This window comes from Myotis daubentonii, chromosome 11 (genome assembly GCF_963259705.1).
Source record: "Myotis daubentonii chromosome 11, mMyoDau2.1, whole genome shotgun sequence".
Lineage (NCBI taxonomy): Eukaryota > Metazoa > Chordata > Mammalia > Chiroptera > Vespertilionidae > Myotis > Myotis daubentonii.
The window spans coordinates 81,930,805-81,957,989 of record NC_081850.1 but is presented as its reverse complement, the minus strand read 5'-3'; the positions used below and the strand labels follow the sequence as shown (position 1 = coordinate 81,957,989).

Below are 27,185 nucleotides of genomic sequence, written 5' to 3'. Positions count from 1 at the left end.
CGCCAAGCTGCAGCCCCTGCCTCCCGCCCGCCCGCGCTTGGCTCGGGGCTCAGCCTGGTGGTGAGAACTGCAGGGGGTGGGAGGGGAGGGGGTGCCCGCGGACCAGGCGTGGACCTCCCCTCGCCCCCGCTCAGAGCGTCACTGAGGAGTAGGGACAGCCCGCTTTGTCCCACCGGGGGCTTTTGCTGTTGGGAATGCAAAAGCCTCAGTTGCTATTGGAAACGGTGATGTCACGGCAGAGGCGGAGCTTCAGTTATCCTTTAGGTTAGGGATGGGGGAGCAGGCCTGGGAGTGGAGGGGACAGAGAATTAGGATCACGGGGACCAGAGGGAGGCGAGGGGCTCTGGAGAGAGGCAGGACGGGGGTGGTGGGGAGTGAATCAGGAGGGGCCCTGGGGGGGGAGCGGAAGCAGAAGACACAGGTCTGCCCCGCAGGTCCCTCCTGGGCAGTGCCTCCTGGAGTCTAACCTTAGTCCCACCTGCTGCCGACGCCACTTCTGGCCTTGGGCTCCCCCCACGGGGATGGGGCCAGACCCCCGACTCTGCTGGGAGGCCCAGCTCCACCCGGGCAGTCAGTCTGTCATCCTTCCATTCTCCCCAACCTTTGGGGGGCGGGAGGGGTGTCCAAGGCACAATGCCAGGTAGATGGGGACTCTTCCCCTGTGTGAGCTTCTGGAGAAGAGCCCCCCCACCCTCTCCCGGGGCACGTGGCCTAGGCCCCTCCGCACCCCTGGGTCTCGAGCCCCAGAATCCGTCCCGAAATATCACCGTGGAGGAGGACTCGTGCCCGCGCGCGCGCGCGCGCGCGCGCACACACACACACACACACACACAGCCTGGCACCCGGGGCTGCGCACGGTGACACGGGAAGGTTCCTGCACTCAGCTCCCCGCAGGCCGCGCAGAGATCAGGCCCTGTCCCCGCGACCGCTCCACGGAGCGCGCGCACCCGCACCCGCACCCGCACCGCCTCGCTCCCCCGCGCGCCCCGCGCTGGCAAAGGCTCGCAGACGCAGCGCTCGCTCCGGCGCGGGAGGCGCCCCCTCAGCTCCGCGTTAGGAAGCGGGGGCGGCGGGAGGGGCAGAGACGCGGGTCCCGCTCCAGGCTCTGCAGCTGCCGCAGTCGCCGCCGCCGCGTCAGGATCCGCACCGGCCTCGGCGCGCGAGGCGGCGGGAGCCACCCCGGGACCCGCGTCAGCACCGCGGACAGCGCCCGCCGCTGAGCCTGAACCCGCGAGCGCCCAGGACGGTCCCCTCCGGCCGAGGGCTCGGGAGCCCCCTTGCCTCCCGAGGACGCCCTGGGCTTGAGGCTCCCGGGGACCTGGCGCCCCCCGCCCGCGGGGTCGGGTGCGCGCAGGCCGGCCGGGGCGCCCCGCTGGGGCCGGGGATGCGCCGAGGGCCCCGCGCCCGCGCCGCCCGCCCATGAGCACGATGCGTCTGCTCACGCTCGCCCTGCTCTTCTCCTGCTCCTTCGCCCGCGCCGCCTGCGACCCCAAGATCGTGAACATCGGCGCGGTGCTGAGCACGCGGAAGCACGAGCAGGTGTTCCGCGAGGCCGTGAACCAGGCCAACAAGCGCCACGGCGCCTGGAAGATCCAGCTCAACGCCACCTCCGTCACCCACAAGCCCAACGCCATCCAGATGGCCCTGTCGGTGTGCGAGGACCTCATCTCCAGCCAGGTGCGCCCCGCCCACCGCCAGCTCCCCCCTCCCACCCCCACCTCCTCCAGCCCCTCTGCGTCCCAGCTCCGTCCACCTTCCAGCCCTTCTCCTTCTGGCGCGGAGAGGACCCCCATCGGCTACCTCCCGCCGGAGAGGGCTGGATTCATTGGCAGCCGGCGCCCCATCTGGGCACCGACTGGGCACCTGCCACCGTGGCCAGTGACCCCTCAGAAGGGCTCCAGGACCTGACCAGCGTGTGCAGCCGTGTGACAGGCATTTGGGGTGTGTGTGTGTGTGTGTGTGTGTGTGTGTGTGTGTGTGTGTGTGGCCGGGGGTGGGGGTGGGGGCTCCGGGTCGCAGCAGAGGCGCCCGGGGCATCATTGTTCCGGCTTCTCCTCCTCCCTCCCTTCCTTCCCCGCCTCTGCCACAGGTCTGCCTGTTTTGGGAAATGCCAGGTGCTGGAGGGCAGGAGCGGGGCTGGGGGCGGGGGAGGCAGCGGGCACAGCAGGGGAGCCAGGCAGCCAGGCTGCGGGGGAGGACACGACTCAGGGTGGCGCGCTGGGAGCCATCCGCCGGGCACGGGCGCTGAATGCCAATGAGGCCGCGGGATCGCCGCATTGCAGCCCTTTATGTAAGAGCAGGGCCGCCTCTGGACCCTGCCTCCTACACACCCGTGTCTGCAGGGGGCAGGGACTCACACCAGCTCATGTCGCAGGGCACACTCATTACACACTCACACCACCTGCCCCCACGCCACGCCGCAGACACACGCACGCATGCGCCACACGCTGCTTGGCACACCCAGGGCACACGCAAACACCTGCTCACACACGCCAGGCTCCGGGACCCCTCCACATGTCCGTTAAACACAGGCGTTGGGGTACAGTGTGCACACGCACCCCTGGCAAACGCTCCCAAACACCCTCATGTCACGCACACACACACACGCCGATGCCAACACTGACCGGGCACCTCTGGTGCAATGGGGTGGGGAGGGAGGAGGGAGGGCCAGGGAGGGGGGCCAGTCCCAGCAGCTCACCTGCCCAAGCCGGGCCAGAGCTGTGCTAGAAACCTCCCTCCCTCCCTCCCTCCCTCCCTCCCTCCCTCCCTTCCTCCCTCCCTCCCTCCCTCCCTCCTTCATGGCCACTCCTATGCCCGCCCGGGGGCGCTCCTTCCGTTACTCGCTCTGTGCAGGAGGGTGGGGGGAGCAGTCAGGGGTCCAGGTGGGGCCCTTTCTGGGGGTCACCCCTGCAGCTCACAATTTTGCTGTCTGGGCACTGTCTCCCCAGAGAACAGCCAGCCCCATGCGCCGAGGTGACAGCAATCGCTGTCCCTCGCTGAGCACGCCCCGTGGGCCAGGTGAGCCCACGGCCGCCGCTGCCTGCATGGGGGCCAGTGCACACCACCCTTCCGCTCGCAGAAGCAGGGGCCTGTGTGGCTCAGAGAGGGGAAGGCAGAGCTGGGACAGGCACAGGCCCTTCACGTATTTATTTATTTCCGTTTCAGAGAGGAAAGGAGAGAGAGAAAAACATCAATGATGAGAGAGAATCATCCATCGGCTGCCTCCTGCACGCCCCCAGTGGGAATCGAGCCCACGACCCAGGCCTGTGCCCCGACCAGGAATCGAACCTCGACCTCCTGGTTCATAGGTCGACGCTCAACCCCTGAGCAGCGGGCCGGGCGACATGGGTCCTTCTCATGTGAGGACAGCGTGGAGCCGCCCAGCCGTCTGCCCCCCTCCCCGACCCCTGAGCCTGGGCACTGGGTCTCGTTCAAACTGAGGGAGCCCAGCTGCCCCTGGAGGCCTCGGGGAGCTCCTCACCCGGCCCCTCAGTGGTGCCCGGCCCCTGGAGCGCCAGCCCTGAGCCGGATGAGGGACAGGGTGTGGGGTGGCTGTCCGCCCCGTCCGGGACCAACCGCCTCCCAGCACACTCTGGGGGTGACTTGTATGGCCGGGTGGGGCCTTCGCCCTCCCTCTCAGCACACACTGGAGGCGGCCCCTGCAGTGTGAGGGCGGCCAGAGGCCTGGGGAGGGGGCGGCGTGAGCCAGGGCCTGTCGCCTCCCTGTGTGTCTTCAGCGCCACCCCAGCCTGGCTCTGCCTCTGCCTCACCCCTGTGATTTGTTGATATCAGAGGGGGTTCTGGGTCCTGCCTGGTGGGTGTGCACCCCGTGCTGTGTGCGCACAGATGGCGCCCCCGGCCCTCCCCTGCTGGCCATGGCCCCGGCTCAGGGCCCGGCCGCCCACACTCAAACTGACGCTGTCCCTCACCCACAGGTCTATGCCATCCTCGTCAGCCACCCCCCGACTCCCAATGAGCACTTCACCCCCACCCCCGTCTCCTACACCGCCGGCTTCTACCGCATCCCCGTGCTGGGGCTGACCACCCGCATGTCCATCTACTCAGACAAGGTGAGCCTCGCCCTGGGCCGCCCGGTGCTGAGCTCTGTGCTGAGGCCCACGGTGCCCAGAGCTCCCACGGCGCCACGCCCAGGGCTCCCACGGCGCCATGCCCAGGGCCACGGCAGCTGCCTGCGGGGGGACACGGCAGGTGCTCAGACCAGGGGCCCAGGCTCACGGAACACAGGGCGATACACGAGCACATGCAGCTGTGCAAGCTCACACACCCACACCCACACACACTCACCCATGCAATGCACAGCAATGCGCACGCACACACACTCACGGGTACAACCAAATCCACAGTCTCTCACACCTGCACACACCCACACTCATACACATCCACATACACGCTCACACCAGCACATGCTCACACACATCCACATGCATGCTCACACTGGCACATGCTCATAAACTCAAAGTCACACCAGAACCTGCTCAATACACTCACACACACGCTCACATGCACACTCACACTCACACTCACACCAGCACATGCTCATACACTCACACTCACATGCACGCTCACACTGGCACATGCTCATACACTCAAAGTCACACCAGAACATGCTCAATACACTCACATGCATGCTCACACTCACATGCACATTCACACCAGCACAGGCTCATACACTCACACTCACACTCACACGCACGCTCACACCAGCACACTCACACTCACATGCACACTCACACTCACACGCACGCTCACACCAGCACACTCACACTCACATGCACACTCACACGCACGCTCACACCAGCACAGGCTCATACACACACTGACACACCCGGCGGAAGGCCCGCTGAGAGGGTCAGACACCATAGCCCGGAAGCAGAGGTCCCTGGACTGTGGGAGGTGGGGCTCCTCCCCTGCCTCCTCGTCCCTGGGCACCAGCCTCCAGCTGCAGAGAGGAGAAACACCTCTGGGGAGAGCAGGAGGGGGGACGAGGGGGGAGGGAGAGGGAGAGGAGGGATGGGGGGCCGGCTCCCAGGGCACAAGCCCCGCCCACCACATGCCCCAAGCCCAGATCCAGACCGTGGCCCCCTCTCTGGTCCAGCGTGAGGCCAGCGTCATGGCCACGTCTCCAGCTGCCCCGGCCCCACTCCTGGTCCCAATGTGCAGCCAAGCGGTGCCTGACATGGGCTGGAGGCCTGGCTCGACCCCACTCCAAGACCCCAGCTGCCGCCGTGCCGCCCTGGGCCTGGTGCATGCCGGACAGAGGCAACGGCGCTCTTGTTCCTGTTTTATAACCCACCCTCGAGGATTCCCCTCCCCACTGATGTCCAGAGAGAGTAGGAGGAGAGAGGAGGGGGAGAGCGGGAAACACCCACGTGAGAGCCACATGCTGCTTGGCTGCCTCCCGCACCCCTCTCTCCCGGCCGGGACCCTGCAACTCAGGTCCATGCCCATGACTGATAATTGGACCCAAGGCCCTTGGATCCGTGGGCCAAAGCTCTAACCAGTTGGCCAAACCAGCGAGAGCTGAAGGGCCATCCTTTTTTTCTTTTTTAAGTATATTTTTATTAATTTCAGAAAGGAAGGGAGAGTGAGAGAGAGATAGAAACATCCATGATGAGAGAGACTCATTGATCAGCTGCTTCCTGCACTGGGCATCGAGCCACAACCAGGGCATGTACCCTGACCAGGAATTGAACCCAGGACGTCTTGGTCTGTGGGCCGACGCTCTAACCACTGGGAAGACCAACAGGGCTGAAGGGGCATTCCTGCACTGGGGCTCCAAGGCACTGCCCCAGGCCACAAGGGGGAGCAGGTGGAAAACAATCTGGAGGTCTCAGAGGACCACAAGCTCGGTGGGTCGCAGAGACACCAATGGGGCTGCCAGTGCTGCCTGGACAGACCAGGGCCCGGCTGAGAAGGGGGGAGCCCCTTCCCTCTTCCCTCCCTGGAGATCATGAGCCGGCGAGTCAGGCCGGGAAGGGCCAGCAGGCACAGCCTCCCCGGTAGATCCCAGTCGCCTGACGTTGGGAAGGCCCCGGGGAAGCCCCAGTGGGGATCGTCGAGAGGCCCAATGTCGGGGGGCACTATATATATACTAGAGGCTCAGCACACGAAATTCGTGCACTGGGGGAGGGGGGTGCCTCAGCCCAGCCTGCACCCTCTTGCAGTCCGGGAGCCCTCGGGGGATGTCCGACTGCTGAGGAGGTGGGCGAGGCAGCTGTGAGCCTGGCTTCTGGCTGAGTGGAGCGCCCCCTGTGGGAGCGCACTGACCACCAGGGGGCAGCTCCTGTGTGGAGCGTCTGCCCCCGGTGGTCAGTGCGCATCTTAGCGACGGGTCGTTCCGCCGTTCGGTCGATTTGCATATTAGCCTTTTATAATATAGGATATTATTGATTTCAGAGAGGAAGGGAGAGGGAGAGAAACATCAATGATGAGAGAGAATTATGGATCAGCTGCCTCCTGCACACCCCACACTGGGGGGTCAAACCCACAACCTGGGCACGTGCCCTGGCCGGGAATTGAACCCTGACCTCCTGGTTCATAGGTTGGTGCTCAACCCCTGAGCCACGCCACCGGGAGTCGGGCTTGCGGAGCACTTTCTGAGCCCAAGTCGTCCAGTGGCGGCAGCTGGTTGGCTGTGGGGAGGTGGGGGCTCATCCCACACACACCTGCCGGCACCGTGAGGTGCTGCTGGGCACGTGTGGCTGGTGCAGGAGGAGGGAGGAGGGAGGAGGGAGGAGGGAGGAGCAGGGGGAGCCGCGCCCTCACCCGCCCGCCCGCCCACCCGCCCTCAGAGCATCCACCTGAGCTTCCTGCGCACCGTGCCGCCCTACTCCCACCAGTCCAGCGTCTGGTTCGAGATGATGCGCGTCTACAGCTGGAACCACATCATCCTGCTGGTCAGCGACGACCACGAGGGCCGCGCGGCGCAGAAGCGGCTGGAGACGCTGCTGGAGGAGCGCGAGTCCAAGGTGGGCGCGGGCGGGCGCTGCCCGCCGTCTCTCTCTCCATCCTGCATGGCCAACACACCTCGTCCGGCGCCCGCCCCGGCCTGTCCTCGGCTCATTTCACTCGCTTCTGCCATTTAGTCCAAATCTCCTTTGTGTCCGTCCCTGCGGGCGAGGCAGGACCACCTGGAGCTCCGCAAACACCCCGCCCCGCCCGCCCCTCCTGGGTCCACTGCCCGTCGCCGGCTGGACCCTCCCTCCTGCCCCTGCAGTTCGCCCCAGCCACTCTCAGAACTTGGGGCGCTCCTGCCCCCTCCCCAGCGGCCTCCCCCAGGGCGCCCTGCTCAGGGATGGCCTCGTATGCCACACCCCTCCCAAAGGGCCCGCTACCTCCCTGCTGCCCCCCACTCATGTCCCCTCCCTCCACTCGCCGCAGCCTCCACCTCACAGCGCCATCGCCCTCCCCAGACCCCTGTCCCCGGGCACGAGCCACCCCAACCCCCACCAGGCCCCCAGCCCCCTCGTCTCACCTCCCCCCACAGGGCTGGCTCCGCCTGGAGACCAAAGTGACACCTGCTTCTGGGGTACACTGACCCCAGCCCCGCCCCCACGCTGCAGGGCTGCGGCAATCTCTGGGGGTCCAGGTGACCCCCATCTCTTCACTGCCCGCCCACTGCCAGCTGGCGCTCACCAGAGGCCCAGGGGAGCCTGCCCCAGCGCAGAGCCTGGCCCTCAGCGCTGGGCCCCGGCCCGGGGGGTGGAGGCCACGCTGGGCAGAGAGGGAGGGAGGCAGACAGGGAGGGAGGCAGGCCAGGGGGTGGGGGAGCATGTCCCCTGCGAGTCGGAGAGGGCGTCACAGGCTTAGTGCCAACCCCGGGCCCCGGGCGCCAGAGACCCTGAGGGAATAGTGGGTGCTGGTGGGGGTTGAAGCCAGAGAGTGGACCCAGAGGGCCTGGGGGCTCCTATTGTGGGGATCGGCTGAGGCTGGGAGGGAGGGCTGGCTGCCAGGGCCTTGGGGGACCCCCGAGACAGCGCCCCACACCTGGCAGGCAGGTCCTCCGGGCGAGCCCACCAGGGCCACACACACTCACATGCCCGGGGCACACTCACACTCATCAGACACCCCCCACACCAGCCACGCGTGCCCACCCTCACAGGCCCACCCAGTCACTCCACACCTCCCGCCAGACCCTCCCCTCCGGCCGCCGGGCACTCGGGCACCTCACTCACCAGCTCACAAGCATGTGCCCGCGTACACACACACACACACACACACACACCCGCCCTGTGGCTGACGCAGGCTCACGCTCCCAGGCACGTGCCTGCCACCCCTGTGCACACGTGTACACAAACCCCTCTCGCTCTCCAGAGGGCAGTGGGTGTGTGCACCCCAGTCAGCGAGCACAGAACACGGACCCCTTAGAACGGCCCACGGGAGGGTGCGGGAGGCGGGCTGTCAGGGCAGGGCCCGGGGAGAGGCGGCTCACCCCCCACTCAGGACTGACATGGGGCACAGCAGGTGCATGGCGGGGGGTGGCAGGGGGGCCCCCAACGGGATCCGTGCGGCATGGGCGGGAACAGGGGCGCCCTTTCTCCCACGCATGACTGGTTTCGAGAGCACAGCTTCGTGCCGGAGCCTCAGTGGCCCCCGGCCCCGCCCCCAGCACCGCCCCGGCCCCGCCCCCAGCACCGCCCCGGCCCCGCCCCCGGCACCGCCCAGGCCCCGCCCCCAGCACCGCCCCGCCCCGGCCCCGCCCGGGGCCCAGGTGTCTGCGAGCTCCAGGTACGTGCCCATCTGCAGACGCCCGAGGAGGTGGTGTGATTGCTTTAGCGCCGTCATTTTCAACCGTTTATAATCTTCTTCTGTGTCTGCATATTTTCTCTGTGCACATTATTCATCAGAGTAAAAAAAGGAACTATGACAACCTCGACCAACTGTCCTATGACAACAAGCGCGGACCCAAGGTATATATGCATGGACTGCACGCCACCCACCGCAGGGGCCGGCCCGGCGCCTCGCAGAGGCCGTCTCCGGCCCAGGCCAGGCGAGCGCAGGCCGAGCAGCGAGGAGAGCGAGGTCAGAGAGGCAGCCGCAGGCAGGAGAGGGCAGGAGCGGCAGCCTGGGTCCCTGGCCGGCCCATCGCCGCGGCCGGGCCTGCGTGAGAGCGGCCGCTGCCGGAGGAGCCGCCTCGGGAGGTGCATGCGAATCTCTGGGACCCCCGGGGTTTCCTCGCGGAACCCAGGAGGGAGCCCGTCCGTCCAGCCGCCCGCCTGCCTGCTGGGGTCCGGGCCACTCTGCAGGGGCCTGTGGATCGGGCCTGAGAGCAGCTCCCGTGGTTTGGGCCAAGTCCGCCCCATCTCTGCTCCCAGTTGCATTCCAAACCTCGTCCAGGCTCCGTCCGCTGCACGCTCTCTGCGTCTCGGCCCACCCGGTTGCATGCTCGGCGCACAGAGGACCAAGTGACAGGTGGAGAGAGAGGTCCGAGAGCAGGCGCAGCGCAGGCCAGCGAGCAGGCGCAGGAAGGACGAGCGAGGTCAGGCCAGGCCAGGCGGCAGGAAGGCGAGTGGACAGGGCAGGTGGCAGGTGCAGGCCGAGCAGCCCTAGCGGAGCTGCCTCGGACTCCTAGTGGCTGCGGCCCAACTCTCGCCCCTGAGGCGCTATGTCCCCGGCCCGGCCACCGGCTAACGCTCCTGCTCACACCACAGGCGGAGAAGGTGCTGCAGTTTGACCCGGGGACCAAGAACGTGACGGCCCTGCTGATGGAGGCGCGGGAGCTGGAGGCCAGGGTCATCATCCTCTCCGCCAGGTGAGGCTGGGCGGCCCCTCCCCCACTGCACCCCGGCTGCCCCTGGGCGGGGCTGAGGGCACCGTTGCGCCTCAGCTTCCCAAGTGCCCTTGCCAAAGAGAGCCCCTCCACGGGGGCCTGGGGACCTGGGGACCTGGCCACCTGGCAGGTGGGGCGCCCTCTCTCCGTCCATCCTTCCTGCCTTCTCTCTCCCTTCCCCAGTCACCACTGCCACCGCCCTGAGCTGGGCTTTGGGGTGGGGTATGGACAAGCTCCAGCCCTTAGGAAGGCCGATGGGGTAACACTGCACTCTGGGACTGGACTCAGGGAGGGGCCCTGAGGATGGGGTGTCCGGTGAGCCCAGGCGGGAAGGCCCGAGGCAGGGACAGGCCTGGAGCGGTTGGAGGCGGCGGCCGGGGAGGGGGCATTAGGGACAGTGAACCAGGCTGTCCTTGCAGGGCCCGGCCCCACACCTCCCGCTCAGGGACCAGCCGACAGTAACAATCTCCCCATTTGCCAGTGGCTGGGCCTTCTGGGGAGGGAAAGTCCAGGCCCCCAGAAGAGCCCAGGGGCCGCCAGGAGTGTGTGCTGGGCCCACCCGCTGCCTGCCCCGCGCAGATGCTCCTGGGCTCCGGTCCAGGGCAGAAAAGCAGCAGGGCCATCGGCCCAGAGGCACGCCCCACAGCTGCTGGCCTGCAGGAGAGTGTGAGGCCCAGGCGGGGGGCATTTGCACACTCAGTCAGCCCACCTCGGGCACAGAGCGAGGTGCCCGCTGCCCAGGCAGGTCACAGGGCAGGGCCGACCAGGGCTCCGGGGCTTGGAAGCAGAAACCGCCCACTCCCACCCACAGAGGTACAAAAAGAGGGTGCTAAACCCCCCCCTTACAGTGGCGAACATGGGTCTCAGAGTCACGAGTGACTTGCCCACGCTGACCATCCAACCCTGGGCCCCGTGGGGAGGGCTTCGGAGAAGGGTTTAAAGACCCGCCAGGCAAAGCCAAGAGGGCACACAGCCCCTCCCTGAGGAAACCCACCTAGAGCAAGCCCAACCTGGACCTAGCTGCCCAGGGAAAGCCCCGCCCAGGACAAGCCCCGCCCAGAGAAAGCCCCGCCCAGGACAAGCCCCGCCCAGGACAAGCCCCGCCCAGGGAGAGTCCTGCCCAGGACAAGCCCGGCCCAGGACAAGCCCCGCCCAGAGAAAGCCCCGCCCAGGACAAGCCCCGCCCAGGACAAGCCCCGCCCAGAGAAAGCCCCGCCCAGGACAAGCCCCGCCCAGGGAGAGTCCTGCCCAGGACAAGCCCCGCCCAGGGAAAGCCCCGCCCAGGACAAGCCCCGCCCAGGACAAGCCCCGCCCAGGGAGAGTCCTGCCCAGGACAAGCCCCGCCCAGGGAAAGCCCCGCCCAGGACAAGCCCCGCCCAGGGAGAGTCCTGCCCAGAACAAGCCCCGCCCAGGAAAGCCCCGCCCAGTGAGAGTCGTGCCCAGGGAAAGCCCCGCCCAGGGAAAGCCCCGCCCAGGACAAGCCCCGCCCAGGGAAAGCCCCGCCCAGGACAAGCCCCGCCCAGGGAGAGTCCTGCCCAGAGTAAGTCCCGCCTGGACCCCTCCTTTATTTCCCTATTCGTGACACTTCTCACTGGTCACAGGGCTGGAGGGAGATCGGGAGGCTGTGGTGGGTGGAGGGTGGCTGGGTGGGTGACCAATGGGCAGACAGGCCAGTGGACAGGTGACTAGATCAGGCCCTTCATCCAGGTCAGAGCAAACCAAGGAAGCCGTGACCCCAAAACACAGCTGTTCAACAGTGGCGCATGTTTGCAAAGGCCAAGGTCGCACCCACCTAGGCCTCCCCATCCACACACTGTAATCAGAGTGGCCACCAGGACACGAGCCAGAGAGCCACAGGCAAAGCCAATCTACGGAACCCCACCCAGGTCCCAGCGGGGGGCGGGGGGGCTTCGCCACTGTTCCCCTCTGGTCACTGGGACCCTGCCCACGCGCTGCAGGCATGGAAGGGGAAGGCCCCAGACACGCCCTGAGAGGGTCTTGTCCTGTGTCACTGGCCCCAGGGTCAAGGACCAGTTTGCCAGTTGTGGCTCCGACAAAGGTCCGCCCAGAGAAGGGCACATGGTCACAGCGGACAGCGGCACATGCACTACCCACATAGAGCCACCCACGGGAACTATGTGCACACCACACGCATGCAAGCACACACCCTATACACCACACGTATATACATTATACGCACACCACACACGCGCACACACACACACACCTATGTGCACACACATGCATGCATGTGTGCACAGGAACAACATATTCACATAATTGTCACACATGCACACCGTGTTTTCTCACAGACTGCACATGCACATATATATATATAAACACACAGCATGCACATATGGTATACATGTGTGTACATCACATGCACACACCTATAGACATGTGTATGTGCAACATACACATCATATTTAATGCATGCATATGCTCACACACCGGCACCATATAGACACCATCACATGTGCACACAAGATATTGCATGTGTGCATATGCAGGCACGTCGCACACGAATGAATACATAGGCACACGGTCATGTGCACACCTATATGCAAGTACATGCATGTACTCCATGGTAGCACACACATGTGTGTGTGTGCTGTGTGCATGATCACATGGACCATACCACATGCTACCTACATGCATACACCCCTCACAGGCAGGTACACTGCCCACCAAGGCTCAGCACTCACAGCAACCACCACCCACCAGCACCCTCGTGAATCCACCCAGGCCAGGCCTCTGGGCTGGCAGGAGTGGCAGGGTCCCTCCCCTCACACGCTGGCCTCTTTGGAGCAGAGGCCAGTCCCACCGCAGAGGGCAGGCCAGCCCCAGCACCCTCAGCCCCAGAAGCCCAGCGGCAAGGCCGTCCCCTGGGCAGTGCCAGCACCAGTCTTCTTGACCCTGGCGCTCCAACCGGACACATTTTGGCTCCTGCTTCCTGCATTTTGTACAGAAACCTCATCAAGCCAATCTTACTTTTTGTTTTTTACCAATTCTCTACCAAGTGCAGAGAATTCAGTTCCAAACATTCCTTCTCTGGCTGGGACTGTTCTTGCCGCAGTCGGCTGTCTCCATGAGCCAGTGTGATGGCGCGGCCAGGCTTGTCTACAGCTGCTTTCCTGATGCACCATTTACTCGATGCCAGCTTAGTGTGTCATTCCACCTGCCCGGCACAGGCCCTGCCAGGCGTTGCGGGCACCCGCGTCCCGACAGGCACAGTTTGTTTTTGCCGGTGATCGTGGCTGAATGCTCTGGTTTAGGCCACAGTGTGACGCCGCCCTGCTCGGCGTTGCTCCCATTGGGCGCTACTGTTGTCATTGAGAGCGAAGGCTTTCAGACCTTCACCAGCTAATCCTTGAGGAAATCCGGGCAGACCCCTTCGGCAGCCTAGGGCCCCCTCGGTCTCCACGGTCAGCCATGGGACAACAGCTCAGCCCTCGGGCATCTGTCCACCTCCCTTGCACCTGCTGCCCACACACGGGAACAGTGCCCACCAGGGGCCAGGTCCATGGGGATGAGGACGCCCTGACGTCTCAGGAGCACGTGTGTCCCCAGGCGGGGCCCGTGCTCTGCCTGGCCAGTGGTCCCAGCCCGGGTGGCAGGCAGGGCACGGCTGCTTGCTTAGACTCCGGAAGGGAGAAGCAGCCCTCCTGTTCGCTGTGGCTTCCGCTGTGCTGTTCAGGGCAGTTCCCAGGCCCTGGGTCCCCCCAGCACCCGACCAACCTGGAGAGCCCCCGGCCCCTCACTCCAGTGCGGACATGGGAGCCAGAGGTCGTGTGGCTTGTTCAGGAGGTCACAGGAGCAGGGGCACCCGAGTGAACGGTTCAGGCACAGGCCTGACTCAGCCACTCAGCACCACTCACGTGCCCGGGGTGCCTCAGGTTCCCCTCCTGACACAGGGATAGTACTAATGCCTGCCCCCTGTGCAGCACTTAGAACAGTGCCCCCTAACGGGTGGCTGAGCGATCAATAGAAAATGATCCACTGCCACCCTGGCTCCCCTGACCCTGCTGGGCAAGGGCAGGGGGCCAGCAAGAGCGGCCTGGGAAGCTCTAGGGTCTGCGCCTCACCTCTGTGGGGTCCCCTGGCCCAGATACGGGCTGGGGGGGGGAGCAGGGCTGGCCTTCCAGGGGAGGGGTTGGGGGAGGGGCAGGGACAGGAGGAGGACCTAGGAACCGAGAGGAGCCGCCCGCCAGCTTCGGGTCGGGGAGGGCGGGAGTCCCGGCCCGTCACCCCCCTCTGCCCCACAGCGAGGACGACGCTGCCACCGTGTACCGCGCCGCCGCGATGCTGAACATGACGGGGTCAGGGTACGTGTGGCTGGTGGGGGAGCGCGAGATCTCCGGGAACGCCCTGCGCTACGCCCCGGACGGTGAGTGCTGCGCCCCTCTGGCCCCGGCGGGTGGGGTTCCCACACGGGGTTCCCCACGGGCTCTAAGCCCTCGCTCGCCCCAGGCATCATCGGGCTGCAGCTCATCAACGGCAAGAACGAGTCCGCCCACATCAGCGACGCGGTGGGCGTGGTGGCCCAGGCGGTGCACGAGCTCCTGGAGAAGGAGAACATCACCGACCCGCCGCGGGGCTGCGTGGGCAACACCAACATCTGGAAAACCGGGCCGCTCTTCAAGAGGTGGGCGGGGCCTCTCTGAGTGGGCGGGGCCGCTCTTTGAGATGTGGGCGGGGCCTCTCTGAGTGGGCGGACCGCTCTTTGAGATGTGGGCGGGGCCTCTCTGAGTGGGCGGGGCCGCTCTGGAGGCGGACAGGGCTCTTAGGAGGTGGAAGTAGCGGCTCTTCCGCTGGTCCAGCTCAGCCGGCTGCCCACAAGCTACAGACACAGTCACCTACCCCAGGTCCCTCTGTCCCCACTCCTCCCCTCCACCCCCTGCTCCCCTGTTATAATCATCCCCCCCATTTCCCACACACACCACGGCCCTGTCGCTGCCTCCACAGCTCCTGCCCCCAGCTTTTAACACTGCAACCAACCCTGAAACTCCCCGGGTGGCTGACAGCCTGCAGCAGGTGGGGACCGGGCGCTTCCAGGCGTTCAGTAAAGGAACCAGGGATGGCACCCGAACCTGCAGGGAGAGAGCCAGGGCGGGCCACAGGCCCAAGCAGAAAGCCGCAGTGGGCAGGAGTTAATTCGCGGCCCTCAGGTGGGCAGGCCCAGCCCATCACTAGATCCCACCCCCTGAGTAGCAAGCACTGAGCTGCACACGCAGAGCCACAGCCCACCGTGTCCACAGCAGGAGCACACACAGCTGCAGATGTAGGGCATATGTACACGCGTGCACACACATGTGCACAGACTCAGAGGCATGAAGCACACATGCCACACGCACGTGCATGGGGTTGCATACCAAGGATCACGTGTGCACACCGATGGCCCCGCTGGGTATGCCACATGCACACGCGGACAGACAGGACCTCACCCTGTGTCCTTTCTGGCAGTAAAGCGAGGACAGGGCTATGAGGATAGATCCGAGCCCACAGAGAACCCTCAGCACCGGGCTGGCTCGAGGAGCTGCTCTGCGGCCATGGTGTGCTGTCCACCAGGTGCAGGCAGACCTGCGCGCCACCCGCGGGATTCACAGCTCAGGGTCTGCGGGACTGGGGCAGCGGCTAGGAGCCGCTAGGCTAGGCTCAGGCTGCGCGGGAGGCGGGGTCAGGCCGCTCGGGAGGCGGGGACAGGCTGCTCGGGAGGCGGAGTCAGGCCGCGCGGGAGGCGGGGTCAGGCCGCGCGGGAGGCGGGGTCAGGCCGCTCGGGAGGCGGGGTCAGGCCGCGCGGGAGGCGGGGTCAGGCCGCACGGGAGGCGGGGGGGGGGCGGGGGAGGGTCAGGCCGCGCGGGAGGCGGGGTCAGCCTGCACGGGAGGCGGGGTCAGGCTGCTTGGGAGGCGGGGTCAGGCTGCTTGGGAGGTGGGGTCAGGCTGCTCGGGAAAGGGGGGGTCAGGCCGCGCGGGAGGCAGGGTCAGGCTGCTAGGGGAAACGGGGCGGGGGGGGCGGGGGGGGGTCAGGCCGTGCGGGAGGCGGGGTCAGGCTGCTTGGGAGGCGGGGTCAGGCTGCACGGGAGGCGGGGTCAGGCTGCGCGGGAGGCGGGGTCAGGCTGAGCGGGAGGCCGGGAATGGAGGCCCCCAGCAGTCAAGTGGAACCCACGCTGCCCCCCAGAGTGCTGATGTCTTCCAAGTACGCGGAAGGGGTGACGGGCCGCGTGGAGTTCAATGAGGACGGTGACCGGAAGTTCGCCAACTACAGCATCATGAACCTGCAGAACCGCAAGCTGGTGCAAGTGGGCATCTACAACGGCACCCATGTAGGTGGGGGTCATGAGGGGGTGGGGGCTGGGGCCTTAGGGTCCTGGGGCCAAGACCCCTGCGTGGCCACCCTCCATCTCATACTCCCACCCCCAGGTCATCCCCAACGACCGGAAGATCATCTGGCCGGGCGGAGAGACAGAGAAACCCCGAGGGTACCAGATGTCCACCAGGCTGAAGGTGGGGCCCGCGCCCCGCCCAGCACCCTCACCCTGGACACTCCCTCCACCCCTCAGACCCAGAGGAGGGCACAGGGCGGCCAACAAAGTGCCCAAAGGAAGTGGGGACTGGACAGCACCTGGCCGCCAGCACACACCTGGCTCCGCACAGGGAGCCCGGAGGCAGGGGGGAGGGGGGGGGCTGCCAGCCCCCACCCCGTGGCTCTCTCCCCACTTAAATCCGGGGAAGCTGTGAGGGACAGGACTTCTCTGAGGACGAGCTGCTGGGGGACACAGGGCAGAGGGGTGGCACCCTGTGGGCTTCATGCAGCCTTAGCGCTCTGTCCGAGCTCTGGTGCCAGGGCTGCCACCTCCACACTCCTCATCTCCCCTGTGGGAGAGCCTCGCCAGCCCCACGCCAGCTTCCTGCCACGCCCGGTCACACTGTCCTTTCCACCCTGGCCTCCCTGTGGGAGCCACTCCCCCCGGGACTCTCCCTGGGCCTCTGGGCGCCTCCCGCCCCCCCCCCCCCCCCCCACGGCTTCATCCCTCACAGCTGCCCTTCCTTGGCCTGATGCTACCCAGAGACTTTGGGCTCGTTCCTGGCCCTTCCCTCCTGCGAGGCTCTCCTGAAGGTCCAATTTTTAAATATGTCTTTATTGAGTTCAGAGAGGAAGGGAGAGGGAGAGATATAAACATCGATGATGAGAATCATTGATCGGCTGCCTCCTGCACGCCCCCTACTGGGGATCAAGCCTGCAACCCGGGCATGTGCCCTTGACTGAAATCGAACCCAGAACCCTTCAGCAGCGGGCGACGCTCTATCCACTGAGCCACACCAGCCAGGGCCAGGCCAGTGTTTTAGATCACCAACCACCTCCTCCCAGTGTCCCAGGCCCTGCCCTCGGTCCTGCCTGTGTCCTGGGCCCACCCACAGGGCCTCTCACCCGAGCCCTTGGCCAGCACCTGCCTGAGGGGAGGGCACACCCTCCTCCATAGGCCAGTGGGCTTCCCCTGAAGTCCAGGCACCACGTGTTGGAAAGTCTGAAAACACCAATGGTCAGATGGTCCCACCTGGGCTGCCAGCTTTTTACTTTTTTCCCCACTGATTTTCACTTATTTATTTTAAATATGTTCTTAGTGGTTTCAGAGAGAGAGGAAGGGGGAGAGGGAGAAACATCCATCTGTTGCCTCCTGTGTGCACCCCGACCCAGGACTGAACCCCAGCCTGGGTGTGCCCTCACCGGGAATTGAAGCGGCAGCATTTCCGTTCATGAGACCAACTGAGCCGCGCCAGCCAGGGCTCCGCTGACTTTTAAAAAGCAGAAACATGTATTGCTGTTTAAGAAAAAAACACGGTGAAAGTTTAAAAACTCACCGAGCTCCTTCAGGGGCTCGCAGTCCCCTGGGGAAAAGCCAGTGCTGCCCTTGGCCCTGACTGGGCCCGCCCGCCCCCGCGGCCCAGGCTCCTCCAGGTCCCAGCAGAGGGCGCCGCGGGCTCCGCTTCAATACCGCCCCCCCCCCCCCCCGCCCGGATCTGCCCTCCCCACCCCCAGCCCACAAGCCCCTGGAGGGAGGGGAGGGGCGAGCCCAGCCTGAGCCCCAGTGAGCCCCCGGGGAAGAGGCAGGCGTGGGAGCGAGGGTGGCGTCAGCAGGGGACACAGGGAGGGAGGATGGATGGCCAGACAAGGCCCGCCGCTGGGGAGGCTGAGCAGTCAGACCAGGGACTGGGGCCCTGGGGCCGGTGCGGGCTCTGAGGGGAGGTCAGGGACAGCACCCTGTCCTCATGGGGCAGGCTCTGGGCTGGGACAGGAGTTCCTCATCCCTGAGGGGTCAGAGACCGTGCCCAGGACAGACTGGACATCCCAGCGGTTCTTTACGGAGGGAGTGACCTGTGAGCCGAGACCCAAAGGGCAAGCGGCCAAGAGCAGGCGCTGTTTTAGGCCGGGTGCCTTCTGGGTGCTGAGCCTGGGCCCCTCCTGAGCGCAGCGGGGAGGTGACGCTGGCGGTGGCTGGTGGCCCCAGAGAGAGCAGCAGCAGGACGGGGAAACGTCAGGGTCTGGGATTCGGAGGCGCTGAGAAGAGGACAGCGCCGCCCCCGCCCACCCTCCCGCGGCCGCCGAGGGCAGTGGTCCAGACCCGGTCTCCGCCTCCCCCCAGATCGTGACGATCCACCAGGAGCCCTTCGTGTACGTCAAGCCCACGATGAGCGACGGCACGTGCAAGGAGGAGTCCACCGTCAACGGGGACCCTGTCAAGAAAGTGATCTGCACGGGGCCCAACGACACCTCGCCGGGCAGCCGTGAGCGGGGGCCGGGCGGGCACCGGGGACGGGCCGCTCGGAGGGGAGCCGGTGGTCACCGCCCCTTCCTCCCCGCAGCGCGTCACACGGTGCCTCAGTGCTGCTACGGCTTCTGCATCGACCTGCTCATCAAGCTGGCGCGGACCATGAACTTCACCTACGAGGTGCACCTGGTGGCCGACGGCAAGTTCGGCACGCAGGAGCGGGTACGCGGGGCCGCAGGGGGCGCGGGGGGCGCGGGGGGCGCGCAGGACCTTCCGGGTGCAAAGGGTCTTGCTACCGGTAGGGTCGTGAGTGGGCGGGGCCTTCCGTCTGGGCGGAGCCAGGAGTCGACAGAACCTTCCTATTGGGCGGAATCTGGAGTGGGCGGGACCTCCCTGTTGGGCGGAGTCTTGAGCGAGGGGGGCCTTCAGATTGGGCGGAGTCTGGAGCGGGCGACCAGGAGGTGCACTAGGGCGGGAGCCTGACTCGCGAGTGGGGCCAGTGGCGCCCGCACCCCCACCGGCGGCTGTGTCCCCCACAGGTGAACAACAGCAATAAGAAGGAGTGGAACGGGATGATGGGCGAGCTGCTCAGCGGTCAGGCGGACATGATCGTGGCCCCACTGACCATCAACAATGAGCGCGCGCAGTACATCGAGTTCTCCAAGCCCTTCAAGTACCAGGGCCTGACCATTCTGGTCAAGAAGGTAGGCAGGGGCCCCGGGCGGGAGGGAGGGGGGTCCTGGGAGGCCCCGCGACGCTGACGCTGACGCTGACGCGCGCCCGCCCGCAGGAGATCCCGCGGAGCACGCTGGACTCGTTCATGCAGCCCTTCCAGAGCACGCTGTGGCTGCTGGTGGGGCTGTCGGTGCACGTGGTGGCCGTCATGCTGTACCTGCTGGACCGCTTCAGGTGAGCGCGGCCGGGGGCCGGACCCTCCACCTGCGGGGCGGGCGGAGCGGGCGAGGGCGGGGCGGGGCTGCCTCTCCCGCCCTCTCCCGCCCGCGCTCTGCGCCCCGCAGTCCCTTCGGCCGGTTCAAGGTGAACAGCGAGGAGGAGGAGGAGGACGCGCTGACCCTGTCTTCCGCCATGTGGTTCTCCTGGGGCGTCCTGCTAAACTCGGGCATCGGCGAAGGTGAGGCTGTCAGGCCCCGCCCCGCTCCGCCCGCCGGGTCCTGCGCCGCCGCCCTCCCACCGGCCCCGCGCATCGCTGACGGTCTCTGCCCACAGGCGCCCCCCGAAGTTTCTCCGCGCGCATCCTGGGCATGGTGTGGGCCGGCTTCGCCATGATCATCGTGGCCTCCTATACCGCCAACCTGGCGGCCTTCCTGGTCCTGGACCGGCCCGAGGAGCGCATCACAGGCATCAACGACCCGCGGGTGAGGCCAGCCTCCCGGGGGCGGAGGCGGGAGGTCAGCGGGGGTCGCCGAGTGGGGCTGGGGAGCAGCCGCGAGCCCGCCTCTGACCCGCAGCTGAGGAACCCCTCGGACAAGTTCATCTACGCGACGGTGAAGCAGAGCTCGGTGGACATCTACTTCCGGCGGCAGGTGGAGCTGAGCACCATGTACCGGCACATGGAGAAGCACAACTACGAGAGCGCGGCCGAGGCCATCCAGGCCGTGCGGGACAAGTGAGGGGCGGGGCCGTGCGGGACACGTGGGGGCGGACTGGACCAGCAGGCGTCCACCCTTAAAGGAAAAGCGAGGGTCCCAGCGGGTGGGAACCATGGGGTGGGGACAGATAGGAGGCTCAGGCTGGCGGGACGGCATGCGATCGTGCGGGTCGAGGGTCGCCCGACTGTGCGGGGCTCCCGTGACGCCCGCCCCTGCCTGCAGCAAACTGCACGCCTTCATCTGGGACTCGGCGGTGCTGGAGTTCGAGGCCTCGCAGAAGTGCGACCTGGTGACCACGGGCGAGCTGTTCTTCCGCTCCGGCTTCGGCATCGGGATGCGCAAGGACAGCCCCTGGAAGCAGAACGTCTCCCTGTCCATCCTCAAGTGAGTCAGCCTCGCCCGCGCCCCTCCTCGCTCTCGGAGAGCCGCCGCCTCCGATCCGGAGCAGAGGCGGCCCCGCCCAGGCCCCGCCCCAACTCGCCCAGGCCCCGCCCCAACTCGCCCAGGCCCCGCCCCTCCCCTCAACTCGCCCAGGCCCCGCCCCTCCTCTCAACTCGCCCGGGCCCCGCCCCCAACTCGCCCAGACCCCGCCCCCAATCAGCCCCGCCCCGCCCGGGCTCCAGCCCCACTGCTGCCTGCCCACCAGGTCCCATGAGAACGGCTTCATGGAAGACCTGGACAAGACGTGGGTGCGGTACCAGGAGTGTGACTCGCGCAGCAATGCCCCTGCTACTCTCACCTTCGAGAACATGGCAGGTGCGTCTCCCCGTTTCCCCTGAGCGCCCCTGGAGACACTGGAGGGGGTCCCCCCGGAGCGGCAGCCCAGCCAGCCAACACTGAGGCGCGGGGCCTGGCCCACAGGGGTCTTCATGCTCGTGGCCGGGGGCATCGTGGCGGGGATCTTCCTCATCTTCATCGAAATCGCTTACAAGCGACACAAGGATGCGCGCCGGAAGCAGATGCAGCTGGCCTTCGCGGCGGTGAACGTGTGGAGAAAGAACCTGCAGGTAGGGCGGCCACCCCCCGAGGCCTGGTGCCCACGGCCCAGCCCGGCCCCAGCCCTCCTCCATCCCCACAGGCCGGCGCGCTGGCCCTGGCTCCCGGAGCCCGTGGGAGCAGGCCTGGAGCTAGGAGCCACAGCCAGGGGCCGCGTCGGTAGGGGGCCACCTGCAGGTGGCTGCCCACTGCCAAGCCAGGCCGAGGGAGGCCACGTGCCCTGCTCCAAGCCTCTGCCTGGCCTCTCTGTCTCCAGAGTCGCCCGCCAGCGCCCATCCCATAGGAAGGCAAACTGAGGCAGGGTAAGACAGGGACCCACCTGGGTGTAGCACGTGAGTCTAAGACGCATCTGCCCTCTCCGCCCTCGCCGCCCGCACCCCTCCTCAGCACCCCGGGCCTCCTTCCTGCTGCCTGCTATGTCCTGTGCTCCATAGGGGTCCAGCTGGCCCTGCCTTTGCCCAGGCCGCGTCTGTGGGAGTTTGCTGCCAGCAGGGGGCAGGCTGCGTGAGGGGCAGCCATGCCCACCTGGGGCGGGGCAGGCAGTGGGGCTGGCAGAGGCCGTGGCTCCTGCCCACGGTCCAAGGTCAGTCTGTGCATCTCTTCTCTTTCTCTGGGTGCCTCCCCAGAGTCTGTGTCCTGGGGTGAAGCTGGCAGAGCAGAGAGGGAGGGCCTTGGGGGGTGGTTGCTGGAGCCCCCCCACCTCTCATCTGCCCCCTCTTGCTCTTAGGACCCGGTCGCTGCTCTTACTGGCGGGCACAGGGCCAGCCTGGCCATCAGACCCGAGGCCAGGGTCCCGGGAGCTGCCTCTGTCTATCGCTCCAATCCATCTGGACGCCCACCTTTGGCCCCGCGGCCCCTTCCTGAATCTTGCTGGGCCCTCGGGGGTCAGGATGGCCGGCGAGCCTGAGGGGCAGGTCCTCCCGTGCTCCGAGGGCCCCTCCTCCTGGGACACCTGAGAGCCAGGGAGCCAGGCGACCTCCCGGAAAGAGAGCCACACGGGACCCCCCAAGTCTAGCCCCAGCACGAGGAAGGTCAGGCCCGACCCGGGCAGGAGCTGAGGCCGCCTGCGCGGGTCCGGCTCTGGGTCCGGCGGCCCGGTGCAAGGAGGCTGGCAGGAGCAGGGCCCGAGCGGCCGGCCAGCGGCCCCCAAGGAGCAGGCGAGGGCAGGTGTGGCCGTCCCCCTTAGCTGTCTAATCGCTTATACATATTCATTTTAGGATAGAAAGAGTGGTAGAGCAGAGCCCGACCCTAAAAAGAAAGCCACATTTAGGGCTATCACCTCCACCCTGGCTTCCAGCTTCAAGAGACGTAGGTCCTCCAAAGACACGGTAAGGGGAAGAACGCCCAGTCCCGTCTCCGACTCTTCTCTCGCCCCTGCGTGTCTGTGTCCCGTGCATCAGGCGTGCCCTCCCCCTCCCTCTCATCCCACCCTACCCACCCCATCCCAACCGCTGTGGCCTCTGCCCTCATCTCGACTCACTCAGCACACTAGGTCTCTCTCTCTCTCTCTCTGGGCCCCTCTCAGGGCCTCTTCCCCGCTGGCCCTCACGGGTCCTCGTCCCCATGTGTCTCTGCGTTAGTCCCCCCATGCCATGACGCCACGCGCCATCTGGAAGCTGTGTCATGTTGTTGGTCAGCCAGTCAGCCTCACGTCTCGGGGCCACGCCCGGGGCCCTGGGAGCCCAGAGCCGCCCGGTCCGGGGCTCCTCACACCTCAGGTGGCCGCACCACCTCACTGTCACATCAGCTTCTCGGTCTCTCCCGGGGGCCCGCTGCCCTCGACTTCCGTGGTGGGGTGGCTGTGACGTCCCATCCGTCCATCTGTCTGGCTGCCGGCCCCGCCACCCAGACACCTGTCTCACCTGTCTCACCAGAGCCATGCCTGTTGCATCCCTCCATGTGGTCTCTGTGTGGGCGGCTGGGGGCGGGGCCTGGCTCCCTCTGGGTGGACGGTTGGGGCCTGGAGTTGGCACAGGCCCCAGCCACAGGGGACCCTCAGGCAGGTAGTGGCTTGGACCAGAGCGGGCAGCTCCCACCCCAGGCGGAGCAGGGGCCCCGCAGGAGGCGTACCGGCTGCCCCCAGAGAGTGTGAGGATGGGTGGGGTGGGCTCCAGAGCGTGGGGCACAGAGGCCCCCAGACAGAGGCCAGGAAGGGAAGGCCTCCCTGGGGACCCCCACTTCAGCTCCAGACCCCCAGGCCACGTCGGAGCCAGGCCTTCTGCCTGAGCCCAGGGCTCCCTGCCTTCCCGCCTTGGGCATCTTGTCCCCACAAACTCTGCGCATTTGGACCAAAAGCTTCCCAAACGGACCCAGTCTTGCTAGGCACACCCTGGTCCCAGGTGGGAAGGGGGCCGTGCAGGGACTGAGCCCACAGGAGCTTGCTCCAAGGTGGCAGTGGGTTGGCATCCTGCCCCCTGCACAGGATGAGGGGCAGGCCCCCAGGACACAGCCAGGGCGTGGCACAATGTGAATTCAAGGTGAAGCCACCAGAGGGCACCAAACCCCCCCCCCCCATGAGGCCTGTCTGCTCTTCCCCAGGGGCTGGGTGCAGGGCTGGTGGGTAGGTAGTGAGTCGGTGGGGCTGGAGCGCAGGCTGGGCTGCCCAAGCCAGGGGCACCACCAGGCGAGCAGGGAGAGGAGGGGGGTGCGCAGTCCAGAGGTGCAGGTGTCCCCCACAGACAGCACGCTGGGAAGGCAGCTGCAAGGAGCACAAAAGTCCCACAGGCGATAGCTGCTTTTGGTGGGCGTCACTGAGTCCTGCTCCCCCACCCCCACCCAGAGCAGGCAGGCTCCCCCCACCTGGTTCAGGTGCAGCTCAGAGACTCACAGGGCCTTTCCGGACACACTCCCATAGGAGGCCTCACCCAAGCCTCCCTGGGCATCAGGGACCACCCCCCAGGCCAGCTCTGGCCCCCTATGGCATCTGGGCCTGGCCCTTCGCTGCCGGGGTGACTGGGGAGACCGGGCGGGCGGGGGAGGGCAGCCCAGCTCCCACTCGGCTACGGGCTGGGCACCTGCTCGGAGGGAGGCCTGGGCGGGGGGCTCTGTTGGGATGGGGGGTCGGTCCGGCTGCTGAGATCCTCTGCCCCTGTCTTGTGGCCGGTCCGGGCCAGGGTGGCACTGGGCGCTCAGGGCTGGGGTCCCTGGTGGCCGCGGGGCCAGCGGGTATTGATTGTTGGTTCTTATTTATAGAGCACCGGGGGTGGACGCGGCGCTTTGCAAAACCAAAAAGACACAGTGCTGCCGCGACGCGCTATTGAGAGGGAGGAGGGCCAGCTGCAGATGTGTGCCCGTCATAGGGAGAGCTGAGACGCCCTGCCCGCCCTCCTCTGCCCCCCTCCCCCGCAGACAGACAGACAGACGGACGGGACAGCGGCCTGGCCCACGCAGAGTCCCGGAGCACGACGGGGTCAGGGGGAGGAGCACCCTCAGCCTCCCCCAGGCCGCGCCCGCCTGCCCGCCGGCCGGCCGGCTGGTCCACCCGTCCAGGCCCCGCGTGTGCCCCCGAGTGTCGGGCTAATGGGCCGCCTTGTCTGTGTATTTCTATTTTGCAGCAGTACCATCCCACTGATATCACGGGCCCGCTCAACCTCTCAGATCCCTCGGTCAGCACCGTGGTGTGAGGCCCCCGGAGGCGCCCACCTGCCCATTAGCCCGGCCAAGGACACTGATGGGTCCTGCTGCTCGGGAAGCCCTGAGGGAAGCCCACACGCCCGAGACTGCCCGCCCGGCCTCCTGCCCGTCCGTCCGCCCCGCTGGACCAGGCGCGCCAGAGCTGAGCTGGCTGGGCAGAGGCAGGGCCTGGGTCTGAGCAGGGAGAGGGGCGAACCTGGCCCCAGGCAGAGAGGCTGGGAGCAGAGACCGAGCCCCCTTCCTCCCCAGCCACGCCCAGTGCCCCAGTGGGGGCCTGTGGCCCCTGGCGGCTCCTAGCAGCCGCGGCTCCACCCTCTCCTCTTCTGACCTCCCCCTTCTCCTCTGGACCCCTTTTGCCAATCGGCCCTGCCCTTCCCCGACTGCAGACCCCGACTCCCCAGCTGGCAGCCCTTCCCTGGGGCTCCCGCTGCCTCCGACCTGCTCCTCCAGACTGACTGCGCCTCCCTTCGCCGCCTCCGGCATGCAGCCCAGGACGGCTTCCCATCGCTGGCTCGGGGCTGCCCTCAGCCCTGCCCGCCACTTTGTACAGGCCCAGCCGTCCGTGTCCCAGTGCGCGCGTGCCTTCCCCTGCAGCCTGTGCGCGGATGCGCGCTGACCTCCCCCCAGAGCCCGGAGCGCAGCGCACCGCTCCCCCGACCAGTGTGTGCAGTGATGATGCCTAAAAGAATGTCACGAACAGCTCGGTCTGTGTTGCTTGTTGACGCCTGGAAGGAGCGTGGAGGAGCGCGAGGGGTGGGGGAAGGTTGGGGCAGCGGCGCCCCCTCAGATCCCAGCGGCGGCGGGGCTCCCAGAGTCCGCAGGCGGGGCCCCGCGCGGGCTGGGGTTCGGAGGTCTCCGCGGGGCGCGGGCGAAGGCGAGTTGGCGGCGCCCCTTGCAGGCGGTGACCACCAAGCCCAGCGCCAGGCAGGCGGCCAGGCTGGCGAGGAAGGAGAGGGGCCCGAGCACGTAGATCACGACCAGGTCCCGCGGGGCGAGCGGCTGCGCGCAACGGCTGAAGGCGGCGTCGGGGAAGGCCGTCAAGGGGCTGAGTGTCAGGCGCCCCGGCGACACGCAGAGCAGCGTCTCGGCCTCTGCGGGACACGGGCGCGGCGTTACGCAGTGGCCGGGCCGCAGCGGCGGCCGCCCCGTCCCGCCAGCGCCCCCCGGGCTCACCTGGCGCGGGCCGCGGGTGAGCGCGCAGCCAGGCGCAGAGCGGGCGCAGCGCGCAGCCGCAGGCCCAGGGGTTGCCGCGCAGACGCAGCGCGCGGAGTGCGGGCAGGCCGGCCAGCAGCCCGGGCTCGAGCGCGGACAGCTCGTTGTCCCGCAGGCTGAGCGCGCGCAGCAGCGGGAGCGCGCCCAGCGCCGCGGGCTCCAGGCGCGCCAGTCGGTTGCCCGCCAGCGAGAGGTTGCGCAGCGCGCGCAGCGGCGTGAAGGTGCCGGGCGCCAGCGCCTGCAGCTGGTTGGCGCCGAGGTCCAGCTGCTGCAGCGCGCCCAGGCCCCAGAAGGCGCGCGCGTGCACCCAGCGCAGGCCGTTCTCGCGCAGGTCCAGGCGCAGCAGCGCACCCGCGCCCACGAAGGCTCCGGGCGGCAGCGTGTGCACGCGGTTGCGGTCCAGCAGCAGGTCGCGCGCGCGGGGGCTCAGGCCATCGGGCACCTCGGACAGCGCGCGCCCCGAGCAGTTGACCTGGCCGCCCGGTGCGCACGCGCACGCCTCCGGGCAGGCTCGGGAGCCTGGGGTTCCCATCTGGGTCCCCGTCGGGGTGGCCGCTGCAGGTGCTGGAGCCCGGACTGGCCACGGCGACAGCAGCAGCAGCCACAGCAGCAGCAGCCAGAGCGGCGGCCAAGAGGAAGAGGGGCTCGGCATGGGGGCAGCCGTGGGACCTGCCGAGAGAGGCCGCCGCTCCGCTCTTGTGTTCCTGGAGCCCGTCGGTCCCTTCTGTGCGGCACAAATATTAACTCTCCCGCCCCAACGCCGGCAGTTCCTGTCCCAGGGCCGGGCCGGCCTAGGGCGGGCGCTAGGCACATGGCCAGGGCCCAGCGCTGCCAGCCACCTGTCCCGGAGCTGCCGGCTCCTCTTGGCTCCGAGCCAGAAGCGGCTCAGGCGAGGTGTCCCCGCCTCCTGCGTCGCCCAACACCCTGAGCTCCTCCGAGGCCTGAGCAACCGGACCCCACAACAGCCACCAGGGAGGCGACGCACCGAATGGCAATGGGACCCAGTGTGCCCGGCTCCTCACCGGGTCTCTGCCAGGGCGGGGCTCAGTGAAGTGACCCTTGTGCAGATACACAGCCCCACCCCCAAGTGGGGATGTTTCTTCCCCCAAGTGCATGACTGGTGTTGCAGGAGCACATGTGGGGGCTCGGGGGTTGGGGAGCTGCTGGAGGGGGTGA

At 67.2% G+C, this 27,185-nt stretch overlaps 2 protein-coding genes across 12 annotated transcripts; one reads left to right on the top strand and one right to left on the bottom strand.

The window, feature by feature from the left end:
* Window positions 1-1,279: 1,279 nt before the first annotated feature.
* Window positions 1,280-25,496, top strand: GRIN1 (glutamate ionotropic receptor NMDA type subunit 1). Of its 11 annotated transcripts, XR_009447770.1 has the most exons (22): window positions 1,280-1,677; window positions 3,936-4,070; window positions 6,813-6,989; window positions 8,868-8,930; window positions 9,672-9,772; window positions 14,056-14,177; window positions 14,261-14,435; window positions 15,969-16,113; window positions 16,211-16,294; window positions 18,433-18,574; window positions 18,653-18,780; window positions 19,098-19,262; window positions 19,349-19,467; window positions 19,578-19,690; window positions 19,786-19,934; window positions 20,028-20,185; window positions 20,391-20,552; window positions 20,815-20,924; window positions 21,030-21,175; window positions 22,382-22,492; window positions 24,357-24,573; window positions 24,719-25,496. XR_009447770.1 is itself a non-coding variant. In XM_059658592.1 (21 exons), the coding sequence occupies exons 1-21, from the start codon at window positions 1,420-1,422 to the stop codon at window positions 24,785-24,787; spliced, it is 2,832 nt and encodes a 943-aa protein (XP_059514575.1). In that variant the 5' UTR covers window positions 1,280-1,419; the 3' UTR covers window positions 24,788-25,496. The 11 variants fall into 11 exon arrangements, 10 of the variants coding, with proteins under 10 accessions (XP_059514575.1, XP_059514574.1, XP_059514582.1 ...); XM_059658592.1 differs by lacking the exon at window positions 24,357-24,573; XM_059658591.1 differs by having other exon boundaries at window positions 24,357-25,496.
* LRRC26 (leucine rich repeat containing 26) lies at window positions 25,474-26,932 on the bottom strand. Its single transcript, XM_059658613.1, has 2 exons — window positions 25,971-26,932; window positions 25,474-25,888 (listed from the first exon to the last, which is right to left on the bottom strand). Exons 1-2 carry the CDS (start codon window positions 26,659-26,661, stop codon window positions 25,581-25,583), a joined length of 999 nt encoding a protein of 332 aa, XP_059514596.1. The 5' UTR covers window positions 26,662-26,932; the 3' UTR covers window positions 25,474-25,580.
* Window positions 26,933-27,185: the final 253 nt, after the last annotated feature.